The sequence below is a fragment of the Emiliania huxleyi genome (genome assembly GCF_000372725.1).
Source record: "Emiliania huxleyi CCMP1516 unplaced genomic scaffold EMIHUscaffold_233, whole genome shotgun sequence".
NCBI classification, from domain to species: Eukaryota; Haptophyta; order Isochrysidales; family Noelaerhabdaceae; genus Emiliania; species Emiliania huxleyi.
Genome location: NW_005200309.1, coordinates 118,521 through 138,026, shown reverse-complemented (window position 1 = coordinate 138,026; position 19,506 = coordinate 118,521). Strand labels below are relative to the sequence as shown.

The window sequence follows — 19,506 nt, the reverse complement described above, 5'->3', positions numbered from 1 at the left end:
GGGGGGAGGAAAAAGAGGGGGGGGAGACCGGATCCCGCCGCAGAGGGGGAGGGCGTGGGCGTTCAGAGTAGTGGAACAAGGCGAGGCGAGGAAGAAGACAGCCGGTCGGAGGAGGGGACCCCCGACTTGCAGGAAAAGAAGCCGAGCGAGCCGAGTTGCGCCGCGAGCGCCGCCGCGGCGAAGCCCTTCTCCCTCTCCCCGAGGGGCGACCCGCCGAGCCGAAGCGCGCCGCCCTCGCGCTGCTCGTCCAAGCCAAACGTGGAGGCGAGGCGGGCGTGGAACGCGTCTGTGCGCGAGCGGATCTCGGCCGAGAGCGCGCCGCCCGACCACCGTGCGAGGAGGGCGCCGCACTCTTCGTCCCCGACGGCGCCGCCCGCGCCGCAGCCGCCGCCGATCAGCGTCGCGTCGATCTCGAACGGCTCGCCCGAGGTGCGGAGCTGCAGCACGAGCAGCCGGCTGCGGCTCGGCACGAGGCCGTTCAGGTCGAGCCGCGAATCGTGCTGCTGCTGCTGCTGCTGCGGCTGCTGCGGCGGCAGCTGCTCGGCGACTAGCTCCGCCACGTTGAGGTGGGAGTGGTGCCGAGCTGCGGAGCCCCAGGCTCGCAGCGGGAGGGGGTCGCCGCCCTGCGTGCGCGCCGCAGCGAGGAGGGAGAAGCGGCCGACCTCCTCCACCTGCCCGCCCACGTGCACCCCCTCCTCCGGCTGGAACGAGAGCACCTCCAGCTTGCCGAGCGCCGCGCCGCGAGACAGCCGCGGCGCAAACTCGGTGTCGAGCGAGAGGTAGAGGAAGAGGTGCTGCTTGGGCGCGGCGCCCGCGATCGGCTCGCCCGAGATGCGGACCGCCCACCCTCCCGGCGAAGAGCCTCCTCCTCCGCCGCCTCCTCCTCCACCTCCGGCCGGCGTCGCCACAAACGTGGTGGTGAGGTGGACGCCGTTGGCGCGGTCGACGATGGGCTGGCTCCCGAAACCGCGCCCGTCGTGGGCGGTGAAGCCGTATCGCTCGAGCCCGTCCTGCTCGCACTGGTGGCGCAGCGTCGTCGCGTCGACGCCTCCGTCTGGCCTCGCCCGCGTCCACATCAGCCCGGCGACGAGCGCCGTCGGCGCTGTGCGCGAGCGCATCCCAAAGTAGACGCCGGGCCGGTACGTGCCCCAGAGGAGGGAGGCGTTGTGCTCAGCCGTGAAGCGAGAGAGCGTGCCGCCCGCCAGCGCGATGGGGACCGGCGCCGTCGGCGGGCTGGCGCTCTGTGGCCGCTTTGGCGCGGAGGAGGACACGCGGTGAGAGCGGGGAGACAGGAAGGCCGAGCCGAGGAGAAAGGCGGCCACCAGCGCGGCGGCCGCGCCGATCAGCTTGAGGTCCTTCGCCCAGCGCTGCGCCTGCCGCGAGGCGGGAGGCCTGGAAGCGTGCTTTGGTGGCATCGGCTTTGGTGGCATCGATCGGCGTGGCCAAAAAGAATTTTACCACACGGGCACGGGCCAATGAATGACTTTGAACGGCGCTTCCCCCCTTGTATTGCCGCGCGAACAACGCTGATGGATTCGGGACACGGGTTGGGTAGGGTTGGATGCCCCACTCTTATTATTATTATTATGTATCTTTGTTATTTAACGAACAAGTGAACAGAAAATATGTCGCGTGGGCATGCTCAACACAAACACACGATTGAGCAGGCCACATCGCGACATCGGACAGCAGGGAAGGTCACTGGGCAATCGGCGACACGCTAGCACGGGCTCTGGCCCTGCGAGCAGAGCATCCCAGAGCGCTAGCAGCCCACTAGCCGGCACGTCTGTGCGTCGTGCGGGGCTGAACTTCAGGCACTCTGCACGCGGCTTGTCGTCTAGAATAGCTCAACCCCGGCCAGTGAGTGATGGATCTGATCATAATCAATCCCTACTGTGCTGGGGGGCTCTCAGATCAGCCGTTCAGAGCTCTGACATTGGTTCCCGGCAGAAGATCCTCCAGAGGATCTTCTGCCGTCAGCCGAAAACCCGTTTTCAAACGAGACACAATGACCCAACAATGGCCCCCACGGCCCGCCTGGACATGCAGCCGACCCGGCTAGGCCAGCTGGGCCATCGGGGCGGCCACCAGCGGCCGTAGGACCGCGCTGCGGTGCCGAAAGGGGCTGGAAGATCCGCCCTGGGATCTTCGCCACCTAAGAGATACCAGAGAATTCTTAAGATACAAGCCTCTCTCACAGCACACTGGCACGACAAGGGCGCAGACTGGCGCGGACTGGCACACACACAGGCTCACCAGAGATACCAGAGAAATACCCGGGTTCGACGTCGATGCCGCGCTCGCCCTACACCCAGGGCCCCTGTGCCAACTGCGGCGCGACCCGCCTGCTCAAGTATGCGCACCGTACCATGTGCTGCCGCTACAAGTGCCAGAGGGCGGCCGCGGCGCTGCGCCAGGCACGGCTTGCGGTGCGGACGACGCGGCGTCGAACGTTCATCTTCAAGATCGAGGCAGTGCTCGGCATGAGCTTCTGCGATCCGAGCAGCTCATTGCAAAGAAGCGGCGCAATAAGCTGGCTGCTGCCGACAAGGCCATTTGCTACCTCACGCGCGGCAAGTTCAGAGTGGACCGGCATGACGAATCGTCATGCCGGTCCATGGGTTGAACATGAACTGCGGCACTGCGTGGCCTTGGGTTGAACATGACAGCGCACTGCGGAAGCATCGTCAGGCGGAGCAGCAACAAATGCGGCAGTTGCCGAGTTTGAGGAGGGCCTGGAGCAGGCGGCGTAGCTAGACTGTATGGCTAGATTGGGGTGTTGAGCCCACCCAGTTTGCCGTACTCATGTGCGCTAGTCCTAGGAATGCGTTGACCATCTGCTCGCTCGGCGCCGAGTGGAAGGACCCCTCAAAGATCCTGGTGAAGAAGATCATCGAGGAGTGGCGGGCGCAGAGCTCACGCGGGCGCTACGAGAGCCAAGTGTGGAGCACCTGCCTTGGCGGAGCTGGTCGGCGCTGTTAGCTGCAGACAGCGGTGATGGGAGTGGCGGCGGCGGCAGAGCCCCATGCCCCAGGTCGCTGGCCCTGCGGCTGGTGCGGGGGAGGAGGCGGGGCGATGGCGATGGCATCATGGCCGCCACGCTCTTCTCCTGGATGGGGGGCGGTCGTGCGTCGTAGTGCTAGTGGCTAGTGGGGGTCCACCGGCTGCCGGCGCCCAGCCGGGCTGCGCCCGACTGGTGGTGTTCGGTATTTTACCATACCACTCTCTGCTCATACCATACCACTCCCTAGGGGAATCAAATAAGTGGTAAATACCACTCATTTACCAGTAAATGGCAAGCACTGAATACGTTACTGAAGAACTCACGAGGCGCGGCGCGGCACATCGTCTCGGAATGGGGTACGGAAGGAGACGCGCCGGCGGGGGCTAGCGGGTACCGGGTTTTGGGGAGGGGGGGGGGTGGAGCCCGGCGGGCGGCAGGCAATGGACGCACCAACAGGTACATCCCGCCGTCGAGGCACGGCGAGGGGTCGACGGCGGGAGAAAGGGGGGGAGGGGGATCTTGGGGAGGGGTGCTGATGTGGGGGTGGCAACGAGGGGCGAGTACGGAGACGGGCGACCCCGCGGGGGGGGGATGCGGCGGCACACGGGGCCGGCGGGAGGGGGGGGGGGGGGGGGCGTGCCGGTCCTTGCTGGCGCGTGCTAGCACTAGAAAGAAAGCCGATCGCCTAACACTCCTCTCCTTAAAATCCCTGGACGTGAAATCCCTGTGAGCTGTGTGGTGGCGGCGTGCCGTCCTCCAATCCCTCCTTTGGGGTGCCTGTGTTTTCTTTCTTTCTTTCTTTATATGTACCCGCGGCCGCGCGAGACGCGAGAGAGCAGACCGCAGTCCCACGCCACGCACCAGCGCCACGGCCGGAGACAGCGCCATGGAGAGAATGGAGTATATGGAGACACTGACAGCGCGCACCCAGGCGCCAGGGCGCCGGCAGGGGGAAGCCAGGTCGCATCGCTGGCTCGCAGAGCGAAAAAAAATTCGTCCTCGCATGCAAAGAGAACGAATAAAAAATACATGCGCGGTGCGCACACGTGCCGCAAGACCAAGAGCGCCACACGGCCCACTCCCGCGCGGACTCCGGACACCGGCCACCGCTTGCGGGCCCGGCCGCGGCGGCTCTCTACCCTACTCAGCCCGCAGCGGCAGGCGAGGCAGGCCAGCCGCGTGCCGGGCAAGGTTGAGCGTGTTCTTGAGCAGCATCGCGATCGTCATCGGGCCGACGCCGCCCGGCACGGGAGTGATCGCGCTCGCGCGCCGGCTGGCCGCGTCGAAGTCGACGTCGCCGCACAGCCGGAAGCCCTTGGCCGTGTCGGCAGGCTTTGTGTTCATGCCCACGTCGATGACGATTGCGCCCGGCTTGATCCAGTCGCCCTTGACAAACTCGGCGGCTCCGATGGCGGCGACGACGATGTCGGCGCGCCGCACGTGTGCAGGGAGGCCCGCCGTCTTGGAGTGGCACACCTGATCTCGGGTGATCTCGGGTGATCTCGGGTGATCTCGGGTGATCTCGGGTGATCTCGGGTGACATCGGGTGATTGTTCGGTTGATCTCGGTTGATCTCGGGTGACTCTGGGACCTCGGTTGATCTAGAGTGATCTCGGGTGACTTGGGGTGATCTCGCGTGTCCTCGTGTGACCTCAGGTGATCTCGGGTGACCTCGGTTGATCTCGGGTGATCGCGCCGTCACGGTCCCGTCCATCGACTGGAGCATGTGCGCCACCGGCATGCCGACGATGTTGGAGCGGCCGACCACCACGCACTCCTTGCCTCGCACGGCCACGCCCGAGCGCTGCAGCAGCTCGATGCAGCCGGCGGGCGTGCACGGCACGGCGAGCGGCGGCTGAAGGCGGGAGGCGGGAGGCGGAGGCGGCAGTGAGGCGGGCGAGACGCGCGAGGAGATCCGAGGGCGGCGGTCGAACAGAGCCAGCGACGAGAGAGCGGCCGGGAGGCGGGTAGCAGGACTCTGGCAGCCGCGAGGCGACTCGGTGTGCAAGTGTTACCTTGCCGCCGCGCAAGCACATGTTGCCGACATTCTCGGACGAGAAGCCGTCCGCGTCCTTCTCGACTCTGATGCTCTCGAGCACCTTCGCCTCGTCGATGTGCTTGGGCAGCGGAAGCTGGACGAGGATGCCGTGCACGCTTGGGTCGCTGTTGAGCTCCTGCACGCACTGCAGCAGCGCCTCCTCGGTCACGCTCTCTTCGAAGGTCTTGTCGATGGAGTGGAACCCCACCTCTGCTGCCGCCTTCTTCTTCATCTTGACGTACGTGGCTGAGTCTGTGCGGGCGCCGACGAGCACCACCGCGAGGCCGGGCGTGACTTTGTGCGATGCAATGAGCGCCTCGCTGTGCTGCTTCACCTCCCTCCGGATCGCAGCCGCGATGGCCTTGCCGTCGATCAGCCGTGCAGCGCCGCCCGCTCCTCGCAGCCTCGCCAGCAAGGCAGGCACACAGCAGCAGGCGACGATGGAAAGGACGATGAGAAGCATCGCACTCTGTCCGACCGGCTCGTCAGTGGCGGGCAGCGGCTGCGGAGGCCGCCGCTTCCAGAAGGCCTCGACGAGAGGCAGCGTGAGGAGTGCGAGTACCGGCGACATATGCGGGGGGCACAGCCCGCTTGGTCGCAATTAAAGAATTTTACGCCGCACTCCCTCGCTCAATCGTCCTTCCACAATCCTGCTCGTGCAGGTGTGGACCCTGTCCTCCTCCCCCATCCCTCGTTTGGTTTGTCTGTTTTCTTTCTTTCTTTTACACTGGGCACGGGACTGGCGCGCACTGGCACTAACACACAAAAGGCGAGGGCAAACAAGAGACAGCGCCATATCCCTGCGCGATCGCGTATTATGATCGGTGTGAAAACAGCATAGTAGGTGTAAATATAGTGTACATGCCCCTGTGAGCTCAGGCAGTCCTCTAGTGTGCCTGGACTTGGCCTGAGCAAATAGTAGCGTTTGGGGCGTGAATTTAGCCGAAGTGGACCTTGCCCAGCAAAGGTCCACCAGAGGCCATGTGTCGGGGCAGACACAAGCGAGCTGGGCACGGGCGAGTCGACCTGACGACAGGCCGCTCGCTGCCCCAACTCGGCTTAGCCACGGACTTGGCTCACACCCAGGTCGTTGTACTTCAAGGCTAAGAGTGAGTAGGACAAAAGAGTTTTCCCAGCGCGAGGCCATGTTCCCACGCGCTGCTCTCGGCGATTCCGGACTCCCCCTTCCACACCGGCGAGTGTGCTTCGCAAGGAGGGTCCGGGGCTCACAGCATCAGAGCCCGGAGCCGTGCGTGTCCGATAACACCCGCTCGCAGTATCCTAGATAGATAGATAGATAGGAAGGCGAAACACAGTCCGACCAACGACTGGGACACCAACGCGGTATGGGTGGACGCAAGACGGGCGATGACGGTCACACAGGAGCGACACACAGAACCCCACAAGACAAGACACTCAATATCCTACACGCGGAAGCGAATTCCCCCCACGCGCTGTGGAACCTGCGGGCAAGGGGAGGGAGAGACGCGCGTTGAGTATCCGAGAGAGGAATTGATTCGGCAAAGGCAAGGCGGAGCCCATCGTCGTGGAACGCGTGCGCTTGCGTGCACACGAGGCTGAGGAGACGCTTGGAGAGGAGAGCGACACGGTCCGACCGAAGCGTCGAAGACGAACAAACCGCTTCGATATGGCGATGCTCTCAGACTCAGTCTCTCTGGCCATCTCACAATGATCGATGTGTGGTACGTGGTACGAGTGGAGCCTTAAAGTCACTTCGTAGAGTATAAATAAATAAATAAAACGGACATCCCAAGCGAGGCCTGGGTCGAGGACAGACAGACACGTCCCACCCCCCCACCTTTGCAGGATTTTGCAAAAGCGAGGGGGGAGGGCGCATCGCCGCGCGGAGAGGGCTGGGCACAGGGCACAGGGGATCTCTCTCGCATCGGATACACACTCGGCGGCACGAGGGCAGGGCTGAAAGAAAGAAAGAAAGAAAACAGACAACCCAAGGGAGGGATGGGAGGACGGCACGCCGCCACCACACAGGGATTTTAAGGAGAGGTGTGTGGTGCGCTATCCGTCGCCCACCCTAGGGAGTCTGCCTCTTCCTATCTCTCTTCGCAGTCTCTCGCTGATTCTCGCTGCAATCTTCATGCCACCACGCGGTCGTCCCACCCTCGTCGTTCTCTCCCTTGTCACTTCCTCCTCTGTCGCGTTGTTCTCTTCTGCCCCGTCCTGCGACGCCGCCGCCTGCCGGTCCCTTGTTCTCGCGGCTTCTTTCGCCTGTCGGCGCAACTCCGTCCTCCTCGCGGCGTATCCTGGCCCCTCGAGTCTATCGAGCTCCCCTCGCGCAAGGACCACATTTCTGACTCCCACTCCGATCATTTGCCTACAGGTCATGTTGTTGCTCAGGTCCACTCTCTCTTCGAACACTCGTGCCTCTACGGATGATGCCGGCGCTGGGGTCCCCTTCGGATGCATCGTGACATCTGACAACTGGATTTCCACTGGTTCGTCCTCCTCGGAGTCATCTTCCCCGTCCTCCTTCCGCTCGGCTCTTCGCTCGGTACGTTCGGTGTGGCTCACCCTCCATGCCGTGAACAGGCGCTTTATCCACCCTATATTCTTCTCTCGTTCCTCTGCCCGTGCCTTGGTCTTGTCGTTGTTTCGCACCCATGTCTGTATGGCAATCGAGGCTGCCTTCCCCACTACCTGTAGGTCACTCGTCACCTCTCCCGCGAGCTCCCTTCTCTTTCTTTCGGGTATGGAGTCCGTGAGTGCGGGTAGCGTGCAGGCAATCACGGGCGCTATTTTGTCGTACTCCTCTTCGGCGAGCGCTCCAAATCTAGACCCTTTCGCCTTTAAGGAGGCTGCCCTCGCTCGTCTCAGGAATGTGGCGGTGTCTTTTGAGTCCGGTTGAGGGCAGGGCTGGGCGTCCTATTTCACCGCGGTTTTTTCTTTGCCGCAGCACCTCCATCCCACGTACCACACATGCCGGACGAGCCATCGCCGGCGGTGCCTCCCGCGACCATCCGGGTCAATCGGAAGCGCATGCTCCTCACCATCAAGGTGGCACTGCACCACGTCTCTCCTTCGCAGATCGAGTGCAACACCAGCAAGACGCGGATCGAGCTGACGACGACGGGGCGTCACCGGTTCGCGCTGTCGCGGCGTTACCCGAACGGGACCGAGTGCGACGACGCGCAGACGTCCGCCAGCATGCAGGGCCACGTTCTCGTCGTCGAGATGCCAATCACCAAACTCGGCGCGCGACGCAGCTCCGAGAGACAGCCACCGTGTCTGACTCCCGAGAGCCGAGACACAGTCCCGAGAGACAGTCCCAAGACACAGCCCCGACCCCGAGACAGTCAGCCGAGACGCCGGCCAGGCTGCCCTCTCGGTGACGCATCAACGACACGTCCGCAGGCGCCATCCCGTCCTTGCACGCGACTTTGCCCACGTCCGCAGCGCCATTTGCGCCGCCGGCGGCGGGGGCATCGGCCAAGAAGAAGAAGAAGAATGAGGCGGCCGAGGCGGCCGAGGCGGCCGAGGCGGCCGAGGCGGCCGAGGCGGCGGAGCCGCCGGCAAAGCGCCCGAAGAAACGGCCGGCGAAGGCGGCGGCGCCAGCGGCGGAGGCGGCGCCAGCGGCGGAGGCGGCGCCAGCGGCGGAGGCGGCGGAGGCGGCGGAGGTGGAGGCGGCGGAGGCGGCGGAGGCGGAGGGCGCCAAGCGCCGCAAGAAGCGGCCAGCGGCGGCGGCGGCAGAGGCCGCGTCCTCCTTCTCGGTGGCGGAGGCCGATGCTCCCGCGGCTGCTGCTGCTGCGGCGGCGGCGGCGGCGCCCAGGAGCAAGAAGGTAAAGGGAGCGCGCGCCGCGGGTGCGGGCGGCGGCGGAACAAGGTCGGCCGGCGGCGCGGCGGACCGGGGCGGGGTAGGTGTGGACGAGAGCACGCTCGCGGTGATGGAGGAGGCGGCGCGGGCGGAGGAGGCGCGGCGGGAGGCGAAGCTGCGGCGTATGCGCGCCTTCGAGGTCCGGAACACTTCCGAGACACTTCCGAGACACTTCCGAGACACTTCCGAGACACTTTCGAGGCACTTTCGAGACACGTCCGAGACGCCGGCCTCTCGCTTGCCTCGCTCCGCTTCCCTCGCCGCCACTTCGGCCGTCGTGACCCCTCCCCGCCATTTCGGCCGTCGCCCGCGAATCCGTGCCGTCCTCCCCGAGGTATGCACTACCCCCCCCCCCCCCACACACACAGGCGGGCGAGGAGGAGCGGCGGGAGAAGAGCGCCGCCAAGGCGGCCGCCAGGCAGGAGCAGCGGTCGGCGCTGCTTGGCGCGCTGGCGGCGCAAAAGGCAAAGGCGAAGGGGGACAAGCGGGCGAGCAAGAAGGCGGAGCGGGCGGCCGAGGAGAAGAAGGCGGCCAAGGCGGCCGGCGGCGGCGGTGCGCCGCGGAAGAAGCGGGTGTCGTTCGCGGCGGGGCTGTGAGGGTTCGGCATTCGGATGTGAGGAGACGCAGTGAGCGAGAGCGAAGGGACTCTGATGGGGCCGCCGGACAGTGGCACGGCCATGGCTCGCACCTCGTGCGCCGGGCCGCGCCGCGGAGCGCGGTCACCGCCGCCGCGCGCGCCGGTCTCAGTGCCGACAGTGGGTTGTGGCATGTACCGCGCTACAAAGCACACTGTCTCCGTCGTGATATCGAGTTTCTCTCGATCGAACCACAAAACACGAAAACAGGATACGTTGGATGCGCGAGTTCCCGGCGCCGGGGGGCGGCGCGGGCGCGCGGCCGCGGGTCCGGCGGTCGTCCGGCCGCTCCGGGGGCGGGGCGCGCGGGCGGGCGCGCGCCGCCGCCGGGCGCCCCCGCGGGCCCGGGCGCGGGGCGCGGGGGGCTCTTACAGTGTGTGTATTAAATAGCGTGTGAGTATATACATCGCAGAGGACGCGTTACACGGCACAACTGACCGCGGTCTGTTGTGTGTTGGCCGGCGGGGCGAGCCTCTCGGCGCTGCCGTTTACCTCCCCCACCCCCTTGCGCCTCACCGCTGGCCGACCTTCTTCTTCTCCGCCTGCGCCGCGAATCCGGCGCCTAAGGAAAGGGCGCTTGAGCATCTGTGGAGTGTGGAGTGCATCTGTGGGAGTGCATCTGTGGGAGTGCATCTGTGGAGTGCATCTGTGCGTGTGTGACAGGTACAGGCGGTGCTGTCCGCTGCGCGCGGGAGCGCCCGCGGGGACGGACGACTCACTCGCAGCATCTAGAGCCGCGCGCTCAGCCTGTTCGCGCCGAGTACGCCCGCCGCGCAGCCGAGCAGCGCAGGGAGGGAGGAGAGGCCGGCGAGCCCCGCCACCAGCGGCTCTTGCGGCGAGGAGGCGAGCACGCAGAGGAGGCAGACCAGCAGCGCCGCTGCCGCGCAGCTGAGCGCTGAGGCGCGAGAGGCGGCCGTGGCGCTCATGCGGCTCGCGTCGCTCGCGCCGAACGCGGCGGCCGCGCACAGCGCCGCCGGCGCGCCCAGCAGCAGCAGCAGCAGCGAAGGCGTGCCCTCGCCTGGGCCGAGTGCCGCGGCGCCCAACGCGCCGAGAAGGCCGCAGGCGCCAGCGGCGTGCGCGCGGCCCGAGGAGGCGAGCTTGGCGCGGCCGTCCGCCATCAGCTTGTAGTGGTCGTCCACGCGCTGCCGGAACTTGTGGTCGGCGCCGTCCGTGCCTTTGGCCCTCGGGCCGCTGCCGGAGGCCATGCCCACGAACTCGCGCCGCACCTGTGTCATCGCGTGGCGGGTGAGCCGAGAAGAGCGCGAGGCACTAGCGCTCCCCAGCCTACGCGCGCAGGTAGACTGGCGTGGCGGCTGGCCATTGGCGCGCGTGGCGATTGGTCCAAGCTATGCAAGCGCTCCAAGCTAATGGACCGCTCACGGCAGAATGCGCTATCACAGGACAAGCGCGCTATCCGAGAAGGGGGAAATACTGCTCCGAGAGTGTCGGGCCGAGGCAGGGTGGTGGGCAGCTAAACCGAGAAGGGCAGCGGCAGGGTTTGGAGTTTTTGGTAAGGTATGGTCTTCTTCTTTGTGTCTGTGTGTCGCTCGTGCGTGTCGTCATCATCTGTCCCGCGTCCACCCATACCGCGTTGGTGTCCAGTCCGAGCCTGGCTGTTCTTCACCTTTCTACCTACCTACTCTTGGGGGGTGGCTTCGGCGACTACTCGGAGCTGCGCAGCGGCTACGTTGCGCCGTATTCGAGTAACCCCTGGATAGGTCGCTCGCGCGACCTCTCCTGGATGCGCAAGGGGCCCATAGGGGTCACGCGGAGGGAGGCGCTGTTGGCGGCGGAGGAGGTGGAGGAGGCCGCACGGGCGGCGGAGAAGGCGCGGGCGGCGGAGGGGGGGAAGGGCGGCGGCAGCGGGCGGCAGTCCCGCGAGGCACGCCGGCGGAAGGGTTCGTCTTCGCGGGGCGGGGTGCGCACTGCGCGCCGCGAGGATGAGGAGCCTGAGCCAGGGGAGGGTTGGGAAGGGGGGGCGAGGCCGGAGGAGTATGACGGCCTCTTCGACGGCCCATAAGGGGCCGTTGTCTGCTGTGCCTTTTGTGGTGCTAGTTCGTGCCAGGCTGCTGTGAGAGGGGCTTGGTTCGTAGAATTGGCTCCGGCTAGTTCGTACAATTCTTTCAACGGGAGGCGGAGGCGGGGGCACCTGTGACGGCCCGCTACGAGAAGGGCGACTACCGGTTCGCGCGGGAGAAGAATTGCGACCTGCGTTTGCTCGACTTCGAGACGTTCGGCGGTTTCGGGGACGGCGTCCGCAAAATTCTTCGGCAGGCGGCGGACCAGCTGAGTAACAAACTTTCGCACGCTCAGCACCTCGATGAGGTCACATGGACCACCAAGAACTGGCACGGGCTGCAGATGCAGCGCTTGTCTGTCGTTCTCCACACCGCCGTGGCGTGGCAGACGGTGAACGAGCTAGCGTGCGGGGACAGCGGCGTTGTGCACGGAGCTAAGTGCATTGCCGTTCTTAACGGAGTCGCTTAGGCGGCTCCGGTGGTGTGCCGGTGATAGTACTAGCACGCGCCAGTTCGCACCTGTGTCGAGCCTGTCTGCTGTGAGAGAGAGTTGTTTTGTTTAAATTCTTTTGGAGGCTGCCGGCGTCGCCTCTATCTAGCCATTCAGCCACGGCGCTCGCCCAGCCCCGCTGCTTTGCGAGTGACTCTGGCGAATTCGGTATCGATAAAGTTTAGGGCCTGAAGTTCAACTGTGGAGACCTCCCGCCGAAAGAATTAGATGGAGCTTCGGCCGGTGTTTTTCGGTTTCTTTATTGGCAACGACGCCGTAAAATTCTTTTTCTCGCGATGTCTGGTTTCCCAGCGGCGCGCTGAAATTCTTTTTCTCACGATGTCTGCCCCGCCGCGCCGCTGCTCGCGCCGTTTCGCCACCGCCTCCTCCGCCGCCGCCCCCTCGCCAGACACGCCGCCGCCCGCCCGCCTCCTCGACCTCCCCACGGAGCTCCTCTTGCGCGCCCTCTCCCGCTTCGACAGCCCCCTCGACATCGCTCGCGTCGCGGCCGTCTCGCTCCTCTTTCACGCCTCTCTCGCGGAGCAGGGCATCCGCTTGTGGGCGCAAGAGCGCGGCTTCGAGCTGCCGGCGCAGCCAGAGGGCGAGAGCTGCGCCGTGCGATGCCTGTGCTATTCGGCGCTGCTTCGAGAGGCCAACCCGCCGGCGAGGGCGGCGGCAGGCAACATGCACAGCGTCTTCATCGACGGCGAGGGGCGGCTCTCGTCGTGCGGAAAGGCTGATGACTGGACGCCGGGACTGCTCGGCCACGGCGAGGGTGTGACGCGGCTCAACATGCCGACCCGCCTCCCTTCTTCCCCGCTGGGCGGTGAGCGCGCTGTGAGCGTGTCGGTTGCAGCCGGGTCCAACCTTGCCCTCACCGCTGACGGAGCTGTCTGGAGCTGGGGCCGTGGATGGAGCGGCGCGCTGGGCCACGGCGACGAGCAGAACCAGTGGCAGCCGAAGAAGATCGAGGCCTTTGCTGACCAGCGCATCGTCGCTGTGTCGGGTCGAGCGTACCACAGCCTCGCCCTCACCGCCGATGGCGCCGTCTGGAGCTTTGGCGGTGGAGCCTGTGGCCAGCTGGGCCACGGCGACGAGCAGAACCAGCTGCTGCCAAAGAAGATCGAGGCCTTTGCTGGGCAGCGCGTCGTCACCGTGACGGCTGGGAATTACCACAACCTCGCCCTGACCGCTGACGGCGCCCTCTGGAGCTGGGGCACATGCTACTTGGGCAAGTTGGGCCACGGCGACGAGCAGTACCACCAGCTGCTGCCGAAGAAGATCGAGGCCTTGTCTGGGCGGCGCGTCATTGCTGTGTCGGCTGGAACTGTCCACAGCCTCGCCATCACCGCCAACGGCAGCGTCTGGAGCTGGGGCGGTGGAGCCTATGGCCAGCTGGGCCATGGCGACGAGCAGAACCAGCTGCTGCCGAAGAAGATCGAGGCCTTTGGTGGCCAGTGCGTCCTCGCTGTGTCAGCAGGGCACCGCCACAGCATGGCAATCACCGCCGACGGCGCCGTCTGGAGCTGGGGCGATGGAGCCTATGGCCGGTTGGGCCACGGCGACGCGCAGAACCAGCTGCTGCCGAAGAAGGTCGAGGCCTTTGCTGGGCAGCGCGTTGTCGCTGTGTCGACTGGAGCCAACCACAGCCTCGCCCGCACCGCCGACGGCGCCGGCTTTACCTGGGGCGAGGGCCGCCACGGCTGTCTAGGCCACGGAGAGGACCTGTCGGACCAGCTGCTGCCCAAGAAGATCGAGATGTGGGCGACGGGGCAGTGAGAAACGCAGTTGGACAAGGAGGGGATGCTCAGGCTTCTCGCGGAGCTCTCAACGGGGAGAGGATTTGGTTCGGCGCCACGGCTGGGCCGAGCCCGCAGCCACCAGAGGCACTGAGTTAGACTTGCTGCTGGTGCACTTGGAGTGCACTTGGAGTGCACCTGGATCCTAGTTTTACCCGTCTTCTAAACATAGAATTAGGGGAAATAAATAAATAAAAAAGAGTCATGAAAATCCAAAGCCCAAATCGCAAACATAGTTTAGAAACCCACCAAGGAGGCGAGCACTGGAGTGCACACACACACACACACACACACACACACACACACACGATGGAGAGGCGACGATCGGCGGGGACGCATGGTGGGGGAGTGACGAACCGGACACGCTCGGACATGGGCAAGAGATAGACGACCTAGTGGGTGGCGGGGAGTGGAGGCGAGGTGCGCCGCAAGCGGTACTCGACAACGTCGCGATCGAGGAGGAGATCGGAGGGGCGGTACAGGAGATGTGGACAAAGGGAGGAGGAAGGGCGGGATACGAAGAGATCGGGAGGAACGACATTGCTCGCGACCCCGTCCTACGACTGTATCTGAGGAGCGACGAGGCGGAGGGCGCAATCCGGAGCGCGCCGCAAGAGCGACTACACGACCGAGAGGGCGAGAACGAGATTGTGATGGACGAAAGCGAGTGTCGGATCATGCGAGAGCGGGGAACGAGCACGACGTGGAGGGCGAGGGACCTGGCGTGCCGCCTGCACAAGTGGCACCACTTCACAGCGGCGGCAGCGACGGACGCCTCGCTGAAGGAGACTCGAGACGGAAGGCTAGCATCATTCGGGGGATGGGAGGGCGTGCAGCCGAAAGAGGGAGATGACGATACACAAGAGACCAGGGCACAGATTCACGAGCGAATAGGACGGGGAATATGGGGAGGCGCCCTGCCGGGATCGTGGGAGATTGTCGACGCCGAGATGTACGCCATCCTCTTCGTAGAAGGAGACTATTATCTGATTCCACATGTGCAGATAAAGTGCGTTGTGAACCTCAGGCATGTCCGCTGAGGTGCCGATGAGATAGTGAGTAATCTCGGAGGTTGTATGTAATGGTTGGGTAGTAGGGCTAGAGGGTCGCTCTACACTTAGCCTCTGCAGCGAGCGAGCGCTCAACTTAGCCCCACCTAGGCGGACGGAATCTACGGGCTCACAACTGGTGTGGGTGCACACGCGTCTCCTGCCACGGCAGAGGCCATGGATGGGTTTGGATTGCGCGTGATGACGGCCCACGCGACCGAGATCGCGGCCACGCCCGAGCCGCTCGCCTACGCGCGAGCAGCTCTCATTCTTTGGGTGAACCAGGCGGGGACTGCGCAGGGAGGCTTGCCCGGTGTGTCAGTTGCGCTGGTAGCCGCACTGCTCGCTTGGGTGAACGACGACGACGCGACGCCGCCGCGTCTCGACTCGATGGAGTCGACGGACCCAGGATTTGGCGCTCTCGTCGTGAACTGCCAGCTTGCGCTGCACGTGCTAGCGGAGCGTCAAATGCCCTGCCGCGAGGGCGAGTGTTTGCCGCTCATGAGCCACAACAACCTTCTGCTCGGCAGACTCGCGTTTGTCTGCCTCGAGTTGGAAAGGCTCGCCAGTGTCGGCGCAGCGACCGCCGCCCTCTCACTCGCTGCCTTTGAGGGCAACACTGCGGTGTACGAAGACGCTTGCCGGTGGGAGGCCGCGTCGCGCTTCGACGCGGCTGCTGCGGCTGCCATTGCGAGCTGGACGCGCGCCGACATTCGCTGGACGCCGCGCCGCATGCAGGACCCCCTCGATCTGCGCTGCGCGGCCACAGCGCTCGGCGCTCTCCTGCGTGCGCTTCAGGCACTCGAGAGCCACCTCCGCCCATCATATCAGCTGCACCACACTGGAGATTGCTTCTAGTAGGCGTCTGAGGGGCTCTCCGCGACCGTGAGTCGATACTCGGCGCACGCGCAGTGCAACCCCGTAGTGCTGCCCGACGGGAGGGGAGGCGCCCGCAGCTAGATGCTGATGAGGCAGCCGCGCAGCAGCACGCGCGCCGCCGCCCCCACCCACTTCACAGCGTCGACCAAGGCATGCACGCTTGCCTGTCCTTCCTCTGTTAGGCTTCCACGTGGGTACCGCCGTCGGGTTCGACGCGCTACCCCTTCGCGCCTCCCTGGACGCCGTACTCGGGGCGCTCGGAGAGATATGCAACAGATCCTATTCGCGCGTGGGGACGCTGGCGAACCCTTCCCTCAATGGCGGCCTGCCGTGCGGATTGCACAACGGCAGCTCCCACGGCGGCGTGCACAATCGCAACCTCCTCGTCATTGCGGCGGCCACGGCGCACCAGGCGGCCGCCGCTGCGTCCCTCCGCCTCGCCGGCTCCCGGCCGACCGCCGCCGACGGTGTGGAGTGCGTCGGCGCTTTCGCCGCGTCCGCCGCCGCGGCGGTCGGCGCGACTGTGCGAGCGTGCCGCACGCTCCACGCCATCGAGGCGACAGTCGCCATGGCGGCTCTTGGCGTCCGCAGCCCGGCCACGACACTGACGCCGCACCTTTCGGCGCTAGCGGTGGAGATGGCGCCATCCCTCGCCACCTACTACGATCCTACAGCCAGGTTCCGGCTGGGAGAGGTCGCGGAGCGCCTCGAGGCCGCCGTCGAGGCCGCCTCGCCCGGTGGACAGCTGACGGCCAGCGCTGCCACGGCATAGCAATGTACCAAGGTGATACTAGCTAAAGTACTAGCAACTAGGAGGGCTCGATAAGTGGCACGATCACCGTAACAGGATCAGGAAACGCTTCTCGTCGCGAACCGCCAAAAGATCCTGATTTTGTGCCCTCGGAATGTGGAGAATGACGCGAATTATCCACGTCTTGTTTTGAGAACGCGCGGAAAGCCGCGCGCCGGAAGACAGAGAGACTGTGCGGTTGCCGACCGGCAACACCGCCCACCTCTTTCACCCACCCGCACATACTGGAACCAACCCCCCCCCCCCCTCTTTTTTTTCTGGGAATTTTCCGCGGGGCCCTAATAAAGCCCCGAGCCAGATGGGGGGGCCCCCCCCCGGCCCCCCCGTTTTTGTTTTTTCCAAGACCCCCCCCCCCCCATCCCCCCCCCATCCCCCCCCCACCCCCCCACCTCGCCCCCTCACCCCTCCTCGCGGACAGCCCCGCGGCAGCTCTGTCGACAGTAGCGACCTTCGACGCCCGCGGCGGCAGCGGCGGCGGCAGCGGCGGCGGCGTCAGCGGCGGCGCTTGCGGCTGCGCGGTCGGGGCGGCGGGTAGACCGGCGCAGGCGGTGGGCGCGCGGGGCGGGCGGCGGCGGCGGCGGCGGCGGCGGCGGCGGCGCCCGGCGGGGGCCGGAGGCCGGGAGGCAGCGGCAGCCCCGAGGCGACGAGCCGGTTGTAGATGGCGGCGGAGACACTCGCGGGCAGGTTGGCGTACAAACTGGCGGCGGAGTGGTGCGGGTTGTGCGCGCGCGCGTCGGCGGAGGTGTAGAGGCGTTGCGAGGAAGAGAGCCAGCCCGGCGGCGGCGACCACGTGGGGCAGCCAATCGAGACGACCGCGAGAGGCAGCTGGTGCTCCGGCTTGTTGACGACGACGATCTCGCCCGGCACGCCGTGCTGCGAGGGGACCACCTAGGCCAGGCCCGGCGGTTCGTTCGTTCGTTCATTCATTGAATCATTCCTTCATTCATCAACGCTGCGAGGGGACCACCTTGGTCAGGCCCGACTTGTCGAGCAGCACCTAGCTCGTAATCAAGACTCATTCACTGACGCACTCAGAGTGGAGCCGTGGGAAGCACGCGTCGAGCAGCACCGCGAAGACCAGCATGTACTTGCCTCCGCGGCAGTAGCCCATCGACACGTCCATATTGCCTCCAAAGTACTCGCCCGCGCCGTGCGCCTGCCCGGCGCGGCGGCCTGGGTCGAGGCCGTCGCGGCAGATGGCGCCGACGTTCGCCTCGGGCGTCCCGTGAAACACGAGCCGGATGGTCTTGTTTGGTACCCGCTGCCTACCGTGCTGAATACGCAGACGTGAGGGCGGGGAGACGGGACTGTGCAGTGTGTTCAGAGCACCGCGTGAGTACAACGGAGAGGAGGACAGTGCATGCAGCGGAATGCGGCTGAATACAGCGGAATACGTTGCCCTCTCGAGGGCTAGTTGGGAGGCAGGACAGCGTCTCCCGCTTCTAGGGCCCGCTATATGGGGAGATATGGGGAGATATTCCGCTTCTAGGGCCCGCTGCCACGCGGCGACGAACCGCTCGTAGAGGGGCTCGTTGGGCAGCGACTTTGGGTTGAGCCAGACGCCGAGGTGCACGGGCGCCTGCTCACAGCAGCGGGGTGTGAAGAGACGCCGTTCACAGCGACCTTGGGTTGAGCCAGACGCCGAGGTGCACGGGCGCCTGTTCACAGCAGCGGGGTGTGAAGAGACGCCGTTCACACACCCTCGGCCCACGCCCCCTGAGCTGCTCCGGCGGCGCCCTTGCTCGCCCGCGGGCGGCGGGCGCGCCGGGCACATGCCGCGGCGCGTTCTGCTGCACCAGCCGCTCGATGGAGGACCGCTGCGCGAAGGGGGGGGAGGAGATGCGAGGCAATGAGCCATCGCTCCTTAGATCTGCTCCTCACTGCTGAACTCGTGTGAACTAACGAGTCATCGCTCCTCTGCTCATTCCTACTCGACTCCTTCCTTCCTCGCCTGCTCGAAAAGAAGATCGTCCGGCTCCGCGTCCAGGTCGATCGCCTTTGAATGCTCAAGCAGCGAATCAGTGATTTCACCAACTCATGCCGAGTCCGCCTCGAGGACGATCGCCTCCGCCGCGCTCCTCGCCCGGTCGCGCCGCGCGCGCCGCCGTCGCTCGCGCGCTGCCTGCAGCGCCTGCAGGTCGACGTCGGCCGGCTGCTGCAGCTGCGCGGCGAGCGAGCGCGCGATCGACGCGTCGTCTGCGTCGAGGTCGATCACCGAAGGGCCGGGAGGCGCGTCGCCGACTTCCTCCACCATCAGGTCGATCACCGTCGGCGCTGCCGTCGCAGCGCCCGAGGACGTCCCGCCGCTGCTCCCGCTGCTGCTCCCGCCACCGCCACCACCGCCGCCGCCGCCGCTGCTGCTGCTGCCGCCGACGCTGCCGCCGCCACTGCTGCTCCCGCCACCACCGCCGCCGCCGCTGCTGCTCTCGCCGCCACCGCCGCCGCCGCTCCCGCCGCTCCCGCCACTGCTGCTGCTGCCAGAAGCACCGCCGCTCCCGCCGGCGCCGCCGCTCTCGCCGCCGCTCCTCCCCCCGCTCCCGCCGCTCCCGCCGCTCCCGCCGCCGCGGTTGTTGCTGGCACCGCTCGGCCCGCCGTCGGCGCTGGCGCTGCTCGTCGATGTGGAGGGCGCCGGGCCAGCCGGGGGGGTCGACTCGTCGCGCTCCGGCGAGTCCACCGTCAGATCGAAAACCGCAGATGGCGCGCCGCCCCCGCCGCCGCCGCCGCGCGCTCGCGGCCGGCGGCGTGGCGAGCGCGCGGCGTCGGCGGGGGAGCGGCGGCGTGCAGCGCGCTCCTCGGCAGGCGAGTCGTCCAGGGTGAGGTCGATCGAATCGGCCAACGCAGAAGGGGCCATCCCCAAAAAAGGCTTTTCCCCCCAAAGGGGGAAAACAAAAGGTCCTCCAAAAAAAATTTTTTCTAAAAAACTTCCTGGGGGC

At 66.1% G+C, this 19,506-nt stretch overlaps 5 protein-coding genes across 5 annotated transcripts; 1 reads left to right on the top strand and 4 right to left on the bottom strand.

Annotated features, from left to right (window-relative positions):
- Window positions 1-62: 62 nt before the first annotated feature.
- EMIHUDRAFT_114881 (hypothetical protein) lies at window positions 63-1,430 on the bottom strand (the record flags this gene model as incomplete). Its single annotated transcript, XM_005779283.1, has 1 exon — window positions 63-1,430. The coding sequence occupies one exon, from the start codon at window positions 1,428-1,430 to the stop codon at window positions 63-65; it is 1,368 nt and encodes a 455-aa protein (XP_005779340.1).
- A 2,714-nt stretch (window positions 1,431-4,144) lies between these two features.
- On the bottom strand, window positions 4,145-5,505 carry EMIHUDRAFT_315091 (hypothetical protein; the record flags this gene model as incomplete). Its single annotated transcript, XM_005779282.1, has 3 exons — window positions 4,145-4,480; window positions 4,707-4,859; window positions 5,020-5,505. 3 exons carry the CDS (start codon window positions 5,503-5,505, stop codon window positions 4,145-4,147), a joined length of 975 nt encoding a protein of 324 aa, XP_005779339.1.
- A 4,534-nt stretch (window positions 5,506-10,039) lies between these two features.
- On the bottom strand, window positions 10,040-10,762 carry EMIHUDRAFT_236338 (hypothetical protein; the record flags this gene model as incomplete). The annotated part of the gene is made up of 2 exons (XM_005779281.1): window positions 10,040-10,069; window positions 10,349-10,762. The coding sequence occupies 2 exons, from the start codon at window positions 10,760-10,762 to the stop codon at window positions 10,040-10,042; spliced, it is 444 nt and encodes a 147-aa protein (XP_005779338.1).
- Window positions 10,763-15,060: 4,298 nt separating this feature from the next.
- On the top strand, window positions 15,061-16,534 carry EMIHUDRAFT_114878 (hypothetical protein; the record flags this gene model as incomplete). Its single annotated transcript, XM_005779280.1, has 2 exons — window positions 15,061-15,670; window positions 15,945-16,534. 2 exons carry the CDS (start codon window positions 15,061-15,063, stop codon window positions 16,532-16,534), a joined length of 1,200 nt encoding a protein of 399 aa, XP_005779337.1.
- A 531-nt stretch (window positions 16,535-17,065) lies between these two features.
- On the bottom strand, window positions 17,066-19,424 carry EMIHUDRAFT_114877 (hypothetical protein; the record flags this gene model as incomplete). Its single annotated transcript, XM_005779279.1, has 7 exons — window positions 17,066-17,461; window positions 17,541-17,570; window positions 17,643-17,838; window positions 18,088-18,152; window positions 18,226-18,231; window positions 18,346-18,390; window positions 18,633-19,424. The coding sequence occupies 7 exons, from the start codon at window positions 19,422-19,424 to the stop codon at window positions 17,066-17,068; spliced, it is 1,530 nt and encodes a 509-aa protein (XP_005779336.1).
- Window positions 19,425-19,506: the final 82 nt, after the last annotated feature.